We start from the raw sequence: 10,065 nt of genomic DNA on the forward strand, positions 1-10,065 counted from the left end.
ATAACATTGGAGTAAATACAAATCAAACTGTATTTACGTATGCAATACACGGTAATAGTTCTTGCTTTGAGTCAAATATTGGGTCAGGGAGTTGATGATCACCATCTCAAGCAAGAATACGAAAACCTTCACACCTTCTACAAATTCGGCAAATCCAACCAAAGGATGTCAGTTTTTGGCCTCCCTTTTTCTCCTTTTTATCCAAAGGGAAGCAAAGCGAGAAATCCAATCAACGAAAACATGGGGAAAGCAACAATTTGACAAAAGCAATACAAGCAAGTTACAACACTAGTTTCATTAACAATAACAAGAAAAGCAAACCCCTCTCATAACCAAAATACAAAACTGCCAGATCTTTAGGCCATGTAATAATGAAAATGAAATGAGAATTCATACCTGAGAAAACTGGATTTGGCTACTTGGAAGAGAGCAGGGACTTCATTAGTGTCGTGATTATTCTTATATGCAGAGAAAAAAAAGAGGGCACAAATGTAAAATACATTTCACCGTTAAACACGAAATTCAAAAGTTAAATGGCAAAATAGCATTTCATTATAGTCAAGCTCGGATAGGGGGGAAATCTCTTGTTAGGACTCCCAAAGACAAGAACACAAGGCTAAATTGTCGTTGTGTTGTTAGTCCTACCATGCACAGCTTAAAACTCTAGAGGATATTTCTAAAATAAAATAAAATATCTTCCATATAGCTGGATTCTATGGCTCCTCTTCGTCATCCCATGGCCCTTGACGAGAAAAAGGGGGTGGAGGTGGATCAACGCTCAAGGTGCCCTCCAATACTTTAACCACCTCTCTCATTGGAGGTCTTCTACGTTCATCAATTTGGATACACCAAAATGCAATTCTTAAAGCACGTTCCAGCTCTTGTGGAATAAACCCGCCAATTATTTTCCTGTCCACCACATTCTCTGGATGCCCTTGCAGCCACTCTTCGTATGCCCACTCACAAAGGTCCCCAACTCGACAGCCACTTACTAATACTAACACCATCTTACCAAAGTCCTCCACATCTCTCTCTGCAGATGAGCACGAAGAGCATGATACCTCGCTGACTATGTTCCCAAGTCCAAATTCAGTCACCTTGGCCTCTAAATTTTCATCCAGTACAACATTCTCACATTTCAAATTCCCATGGCTCATAAATTCCCTACAGCTTGTGTGTAGATAACAGACTGCCCTTGCGACACTTATGCATGTATCAAATCTCTTCCCCCAAGTCAGCTTCTTACACAATTTAAGATCTTCTATATACTTCTCCAGAGAACCATTCTTGACATATTCATAGACCAGAAATTTGTGATCTACCTCACAACAGTAGCCCTGCAGCTTCACAAGGCTTTTGTGATGAATGTTACCTATCTTTGTAACTACACCCCGGTATTTTCTTTCTTCTACGCTTGCATCCACATCTTTGATAGCAACTGGTTTTCTATTTGGAAGAACGCCTTTGAACATCTTTGGCCCAATCTGATATTTGAAGTTCTCTGTAAGCTCCTCTATTTCAGAGAACGATAACACTATCAAACCATTTGAGTTTAGGCTGGTATGAGCAAAAGCAGCTTTCTTCCTAACCGAAATTCTTCTTCTGTAGAACCAGAAACCAAGTGCCAGTTGAACTAAAATAAATACAACGAACATTCCTGCCGCTGCTCCAATTAGGCAAGGGAAACAAAACTTATGAGACCGATTGAGTGGAGGAGGGGAAGACAACGAGAGATTGGGATTTACAGCGAATGGATCAGCACACATCTTCGCGTAAGATACAGAACTCAGTGAGGGGTCTGAATAGCCAGTAACATACGGTGTTCTCTTAATTAAGCATCGTGCAGTTCCATCATTCGAAAATGTTACAGCGGTACAAGTCAGGTCATTCTGACACAAGCTTTTGCATTCCTCTAGACTAACTTTGGCAACTACATCATCAGTTGGTGGGTACATTCCATGTAGGAAAGTATGCTTATAATGAAGCATGTTGGCACCAGAAGAACAGCGATTATTTGGAATAAAACATCTGGAAGTGGACTCATTTGTTTGCTGCTTAAACGGACATTCGCAATCAGGCGACCCAGATTCATTGAAGACACAGATACCACGTTGGCCACAGGTTGCAAAGACATTACACTGGTTCTCAACAGCCTGCCAGACTGATCTCCATGACTTTGAATCTTCTACCCATGAGTATAATCGGAGATTACCATCTACATCTAGCCTAAGAAACCTGTAATTTATGGAGTCATCGTGATCTTGACCGTACAGTGACCACACAGGTTTCAAGTTTTGGTCACGGAGTTGTAGGGTTCCATCAGAAGTGATGAAAGCACTGAGGTTTGAACTAGAAAGGCTTCCACTTGTCCAGTAGGTGACATGGCTTTCCCATTGAAGTTGCAACTGACTAGAAGCACTCATAAAAAGAGTGTAGTAACTGGACACACAATTCTTGCTTGCAGCTCGAAGTGTTTGCAATGTAGAGAAGCTCTGTCCAGGAAGAAGTATGTCAGATGGAGTATCAAAACTTTGCCAAACAATATGTTTCTCTTGATTCAATAGAACAAGATTTCCATTGTCATTAAGAGCAGCAGAAACAACTGATAAGTGCCTTGTTTTACTGGTCCATGCAGTGACACTCTTCAAGGAATCGAATAAAACTAGTTCGCCATCCTGGGTCAGCTGGGCATAAGAATTGTTACCAACAATAAGATCAGCTGCAGCACTCCATACCAAAAGTTGTTGGTCAAGAGGAAATGATTTCGAAATGAGACGGATCCCGAAACTATAGTTTGGCTGGTCTGAACGGTTAAAAAATCCAAATGCAAAATCACCATTTGGAGAGATCCATATGTTTTTATCAGCTACAGAAATTTTGGAACCCAAGGGAATATCCGAAGTCGCAAGAGTATTTAACAGGAATGCAACAAAGATACATAGCAGGAGACGCGATTTACGGAGATGCTCGACCGGTTCAGGCATATCTGAATATGCTTATAGATCCTACAAAAACAAATAATCAGTACTATGACCTCCTTTTAAGTGTAAATCATGTTTGCGTATCAAAGTTAATGAATTTCACTAGGAAAAAATTAGAGTAGAGATATAGGAACGGATAAAAAGTTCCAACATTTTTCATGAACAAACCCACTGAAAAGTAAAAATGGCAAGAATCAAGGCAACTCATAGCCCAAATAAAAAATAAATAAAAACAAACAAACAAATATGAAAAAACACTGTTTTTAGGCCAACAGAAAATTGAAGTTCCAAAAAATTTACGATAAACTCAAGGAAATAACAGTCAACATAAATTTTCATACAAGTCAAGAAGGAATGCATGCAATATTCAGAACTTGGTACCTGAAAAGGCAGTTAAAACCCCAGAAATTTAACAAGCCGGTGGAATGCCCCCATGACCATCTCAGAAGCAACCCATTATATATATTTGGAACACTGTAAAATTGTCATGTGAGCATTCAGAATTTTGAATAATCAAACAGGGATTGACAGACCGAATGAGGCAGCCTACGACTTAAACGGGAGGAAGTAAGTGACAAAAAAAGGAGCTGTAAAGGGCGTAAAAAGGGATTATAAAGTGGGTGTTGAATAGACTCAAGTGGATGAATGGGACCCAATGGGGTACAGTGTTGACTGTTTAGGCAAGGCAATCACTTTCAGGGGCTTGAAAGTTCAAACACTCTGGACAACGATATTGCAGGCAAATCATTATTGAAGTTTAATAGCTGATAAATATATAGAAAATCTACAAAATCACAAAATAAACAAGAAACTGGAACACCCCATTAATGGAAAAAGCTTCCTTTTTGGATTAAAACCATAGCTTGAGCAAACATGAAATGACTTTTTTTCTCATTTACACTATGAATTAGTGAGATTTGAATACAAGCGATGTTACTACTTTAATTTACACCAGGGCCGGCCCGGGATGGGGGAGAACCCAGGACGCAGTGGGTTGAAGACGATCGCCCTAACCACTAGGGCAATCTAACACTTTCTGAATTAGTGAGATAAGAAAATGTAATAAAAATTGAAACTTTAAGCATTGACAGCAAGTACCACACGACTAACCAGTTTGTCAAATTTGCTTTCCTCCTTCTGCTTTTTCTTTAAGGCTTTTCAAGAGATGCTTTTCCTTCCTGAAAAAAAAAAAAAGGACAGATATACAAGCAGAGGATAAAAGAGAACTAGAAGTGGTGGTTCATATATCAACTCAACAAACGCAACACTTCCAGTAGAACCTAAATTATAAAACCCTAATTCGAAACTCGCAAATCAAATTCCCAACACTGGACCATAAAAAAATGTAAATAAAATAAAAGCACAAAATTGAGAGTCTGTAAAGAGAAGCGGCGGCACCAGAAAAAGTGAAGAGAATAAGAACTTACCGAAGAAATGTGAGGCGAATGGGCGAAGGCTATAGAGAAACGGCGGCACGAGCGAGAACAGTCGGGCGGGCTGCGGTTTTGAAATGGAGAGGGGTTGGGAAGAAGCTGCTTATTGAAAAAGTGATTCTACAGAAGCAATGTGAGAGAAAGTGGAAGAGAGAGTGGGGGTTCGAGGGGCTGTTAAACGTTAGTGCAGCCGGAGACTGTGAGAAATAGTCGCCGGGGGAGGAGTGACTATATCGGTAAACACTGACTGGACTCAATTGCATTGAGCGGTAGTGAGTGAATAAAAAGAAAAAGATTTTGCTGCTACGACTGTACCCTTCTTTATATTATTTCTTTTCCTTTTTATTACAAGGTTAATATTTTTTTTCCTTTTGCACCCTTCTTTTTATTTATGTTTTTATTTATATTTTTCTTTGATTAATTAGAAAAGAAATTAAATTTTTTGTTTTAACAACCGATATTAATATACTAGGGAGATAGGAGTAGCTTTCGTCTCACAATAAATTAACAATGATGTGTTTCAAAATCGTCTTTGGCTAGAACTTAATCTAAAATCTCTTATTTACATGTGAAGAATTAAATGACAAGAAATTAAATATTTATGTAAAATACTTTTCACATGCTACACATTCTTTTTTTTTTTTAAATTTATCACAAATGACTTCTGAAATTAACACTCCTTCTCAGTTTGAATTATGCTTCCTAAACAAGGTTGTTTTCCTTTTACACCAAATATCTTTCCAAAAGTTGATTCAGCTATCTCAAATCCAAGCTTCCTCTTTGTTCCTCAGTTGATCCCAAGCTCAGCTTAAGGGGGTGTATTGAGACATCTAAACCAGTCACTAGATAGTTGTAACAGTAAATAGTTAGTTGTGGTAATTGTGTAATTAGTTGTTGAAGATAAGGGCACTGATGTAATGAGTCTGTGGCTATATATATACCTGTGTACTGTCATAATTATTCAACCAATAAAATATCTTTTCAACAAAAAGAAGTACAGTTTCTGTAACCTCAACAAGAAAGAAAGAAACAAAGAAAGAAGATGACCGAGCTTGCTTTTCCGTTGGCAGCCAAACTCATTGAAAGGCTCAGCTCCATTGCTTCTGAGGAGATTTGCTTGGCGTGGGGTGTTAAAGCAGATCTGCAAAAACTTCGACGCACCATGTCTACAATCAAAGACGTGATATTGGATGCCGAAGAGAAGCAAGCAGGTAACGGTGACCTAAGCAGTTGGCTACGAGAACTTAAAGATGTGTTCCTTGATGCGGAGGATCTGTTGGACGAGTTTGAGTACGAAGCTTTGCGAAGGCAAGTGCGTGGCGGTGGCATAACTAGAAAGGTACGCCGTTTCTTTTCCCGCTCTAATCCAGTTGCATTCGACTTGCGAGTAGGTCATGGAATTAAGGACATAAGAGCGAGGTTACAAGAGCTTAAAGAAGATAAGAATTTTGATGATCTTCGACCTTGTCATCATCACCCACATCTCGGTGATCATCTGAGGGAGAATAGGAATACGACCCACTCATTTGTCCGTGCCTCGGAGGTTATTGGTAGAGACACGGAGAAAAATACAATTGTAGATCTTCTAATGCAACAAGGCGATGATCATCAAGGTGGGGATAATGGGAATCTATCTGTTATTCCTACGGTGGGATTTGGAGGTTTAGGGAAGACCACCCTTGCCCAGTCGGTGTACAATGATCAGAGAGTTGTTGGGAGTTTTGACTTAAGAATGTGGCAGCATGTGTCAGTGAACTTTGATCTTACTAGATTGACAAAAGAGATCCTTGGCTCTGCAGTAGGTACACAGATCAGTGAAGGGTTGTCTCTGGATCAGTTGCAAGCACAACTACGAGATGCTTTAAAGGATAAAAAATTTCTGCTTGTCCTTGATGATGTGTGGAACGCAGATCGTATCAAATGGAGCGAGTTGAGAGATTTGTTGGTAGATGGGGCCAAGATAGGATCTAAGATTTTGGTGACAACACGGAATATCTCAGTTGCTTCAATCATGGGCACAGTTGGAACCTGCATAAATTTAGAAGGTCTCTCTTTTGAGGATTGTATGAAGTTGTTTGTAAAGTGTGCATTTGACGAAGGACAAGAAAGACAACATCCAAGCCTCTATGAAATGGGAAAAGATATTGTAAGCAAGTGCGGAGGGGTTCCCTTAGCTGTGAAAACATTAGGGAGTCAACTTTACTCAAAGACTGACGAGCGTCAATGGAAGTTGATTAGAGATTCGGAGATTTGGGAATTAGAACGAGGGGGAGATTGTCACATTCTACCTGCTTTGAGACTGAGTTATACTCAATTGCCCCCTCATTTGAAGCATTGCCTTGTTTGCTGTTCAACTCTTCCAAAGAATTACACTAAATTGGATAGCAGGGAATTAATCAATCATTGGATGGCACATGGAATCCTTGAATCTCGTGAACATGGGGATATGGAGTTGGAAGATGTTGGTGAGCTATATTTCAAAGAGTTATGGGACAGATCTTTCTTTCAAAATGTTAAGGATTACGCTTTCTTCTATCAATTTGATATGCATGATCTCATCCATGACCTTGTACAATCAGTCGGACAAGGTGAGAGTTTGATAGTAGACTCTGCAGAGACCAAAGGCATCTCTAAAAATGTTAGACATCTAACAATTTTGAAAAGTGGCCAAAATATTTCAACAACCTTGCAAAAGTTGAGTAAAGTGCGGACTATTGGAGTAGAGAGTTATGAAAATATTGATGAATCCTTCCTCAGCACTTGCATTTCAAGATTCAAATATCTGCGGTGCCTTGGATTAGTCAATGCATCTTGCGAATTGTTGCCGAGTTCCATTGGTTCTTTGAAGCATTTGAGAAGCCTGAACTTGGCTGGAAATGAAAGAATCACCGCACTACCCAATTCAATTTGTAAGCTGCAGAGGTTGCAATCTCTGACTCTCGGTAGATGCGTGAATCTTGAAGAGTTGCCTGGAGACGTGAGCAAGTTGATCAGCCTTAGATGCCTCGAATTTACCATAAAACAATCAAGTTTTCCAGAGAATGGAGTGGGATGCTTGACATCACTTCGATATCTTTGTATTCAGGATTGTAGTAATCTAACGTGTTTGCCGCATGATATGAGTTATCTTGAGTCATTACGCACTCTGATCATAGCCAATTGCAAACAACTTGGTTTGGTGATGGAAAACTATCAAGGAATTCAACTGAGGCTCCAAAAATTGTGGATTGTAGGAGTACCACGAATGGTGGCATTGCCTGAATGGTTTCAAGGTGCCACAAACACACTACAAGACTTGGGTATAGAAGAATGTGAGAACTTGGAGGCATTACCTGGGTGGTTGACGAGTTTCACATCGCTTAGAAGGCTTATGCTCGAATCATGTCCCAAACTGTTGTCTTTGCCAGAGGAGATGCACCGCCTCACTGCCTTAACAGAACTTAGAATCACAAAGTGTCCTGATCTGGAGAGGAGATGCCAGCACAACACAGGAGAAGATTGGCCAAAGATTTCTCATGTTCAAAATGTTTATTTTGAATAGAAACAGGGCTGCCGTCTTCAAAGCCGCTGCCCCTTATTTTCTCTGTTTGTCTTTGTTTCATTGTCTGATCTTTTGTTGTTTCTCAATTGCTTGTATTTTGTTCCGGCTGATGTAAATTGTCATGTTCATGTATTGTAATATTACTTCATTTTAATCAACCTTTTGTTGTTTCTCAATTGCTTGTATTTTGCCAAACAATATGTTTCTCTTGATTCAATAGAACAAGATTTCCATTATCATTAAGAGCAGCAGAAACAACTGATAACTGCCTTGTTTTATCAGTGACACTCTTCAAGGAATCGAATAAAACTAGTTCGCCATCCTGGGTCAGCTGGGCATAAGAATGGCTACCGATAATAAGATCAGCTGCAGCACTCCATACCAAAAGTTGTTGGTCAAGAGGAAATGATTTCGAATGAGACGGATCCCGAAACTATAGTTTGGCTGGACTGAACGGTTAAAAAATCCAAATGCAAAATCACCATTTGGAGAGATCCATATGTTTTTATCAGCTACAGAAATTTTGGAACCCAAGGGAATATCCGAAGTCGCAAGAGTATTTAACAGGAATGCAACAAAGATACATAGCAGGAGACGTGATTTACGGAGATGCTCGACCAGTTCAGGCATATCTGAATATGCTTATAGATCCTACAAAAACAAATAGTCAGTACTATGACCTCCTTTTAAGTGTAAATTGTGTTTGCATATCAAAGTTAATGAATTTCACTAGGAAAAAAAGCCCACTGAAAAGTAAAAATGGCAAGAATCAAGGCAACTCATAGCCCAAATAAAAAATAAATAAAAACAAACAAACAAAAATGAAAAAACACTGTTTTTAGGCCAACAGAAAATTGAAGTTCCAAAAAATTTACGATAAACTCAAGGAAGTAACAGTCAACATAAATTTTCATACAAGTCAAGAAGGAATGCATGCAATATTCAGAACTTGGTACCTGAAAAGGCAGTTAAAACCCCCGAAATTTAACAAGCCGGTGGAATGCCCCCATGACCATCTCAGAAGCAACCCATTATATATTTTTGGAACACTGTAAAATTGTCATGAGAGCATTCAGAATTTTGAATAATCAAACAGAGATTGACTGACCGAATGAGGCAGCAAGTGACAAAAAAAGGAGCTGTAAAGGGCGTAAAAAGGGATTATAAAGGGGGTGTTGAATAGACTCAAGTGGATGAATGGGACCCAATGGGGTACAGTGTTGACTGTTTAGGCAAGGCAATCACTTTCAGGGGCTTGAAAGTTCAGACAATCTGGACAACGATATTGCAGGCAAATCATTATTGAAGTTTAATAGCTGATAAATATATAGAAAATCTACAAAATCACAAAATAAACAAGAAACTGGAACACCCCATTATTGGAAAAAGCTTCTTTTTTTGGATTAAAACCATAGATTACAAACCCTAATTCGAAACCCGCAAATCAAATTCCCAACTTAAACAACCACATTGGACCATAAAAAAATGTAAAAAATAAAAAGCACAAAATTGAGAGTCTGCAAAGAGAAGCTGCGGCACCAGAAAAAGTGAAGAGAATAAGAACTTACCGACGAAATGTGAGGCGAATGGGCGAAGGCTAAAGAGAAACGGCGGCACGAGCGAGAAAAGTCGGGCGGGCTGGGGTTTTGAAATGGAGAGGGGTTGGGAAGAAGCTGCTTATTGAAAAAGTGGTTCTACAGAAGCAATGTGAGAGAAAGTGGAAGAAAGAGTGGGGGTTCGAGGGGCGTTAAACGTTAGTGCAGCCGGAGACGGTGAGAAATAATCGCCGGAGGAGAAGGAGTGACCATATGGTAAACACTGACTGGACTCAATTGAATTGAGCGGTGAGTCAGTGAGTGAAAGAAAAAGATTTTGCTGATACCACCGTACTAAACTATGGTTTCGGGATTTATTATTGAAAAATTTTATGTGATCACATATAACTTCTCTCTAATTTCTACTAATTAATGAAATTTTTTTTATCAACAAAAAAATAGTGTGAAGATAAATTAGTCTTTTATCACACAAAAAAAATAATAGGCAATAATGTAATTTCACATATTCAAATTTTACTGTTTTTTATTGAAGTCTCACGTACCGATAATGTTAA

At 39.1% G+C, this 10,065-nt stretch overlaps 1 protein-coding gene and 1 pseudogene across 5 annotated transcripts; one reads left to right on the plus strand and one right to left on the minus strand.

Moving 5' to 3' along the window:
* Positions 1–529: 529 nt before the first annotated feature.
* On the minus strand, positions 530–9,641 carry LOC137713788 (G-type lectin S-receptor-like serine/threonine-protein kinase SD3-1 pseudogene; annotated as a pseudogene). 4 transcript variants are annotated; one of them, XR_015955842.1, is made up of 4 exons: positions 9,524–9,641; positions 4,092–4,159; positions 3,363–3,455; positions 530–3,005 (listed from the first exon to the last, which is right to left on the minus strand). The product of XR_015955842.1 is annotated as a G-type lectin S-receptor-like serine/threonine-protein kinase SD3-1 pseudogene, transcript variant X2 (transcript). The 4 variants fall into 4 exon arrangements; XR_015955841.1 differs by lacking the exon at positions 9,524–9,641 and adding an exon at positions 4,409–4,685; XR_015955844.1 differs by lacking the exon at positions 3,363–3,455.
* Positions 5,384–8,131, plus strand: LOC137713719 (putative disease resistance protein RGA1). The gene has a single exon (XM_068453061.2). It carries the CDS (start codon positions 5,457–5,459, stop codon positions 7,953–7,955), a length of 2,499 nt encoding a protein of 832 aa, XP_068309162.2. The 5' UTR covers positions 5,384–5,456; the 3' UTR covers positions 7,956–8,131.
* Positions 9,642–10,065: the final 424 nt, after the last annotated feature.

The sequence above is a fragment of the Pyrus communis genome, chromosome 14, assembly GCF_041283825.1.
Source record: "Pyrus communis isolate YQ-2024b chromosome 14, ASM4128382v1, whole genome shotgun sequence".
NCBI lineage: Eukaryota > Viridiplantae > Streptophyta > Magnoliopsida > Rosales > Rosaceae > Pyrus > Pyrus communis.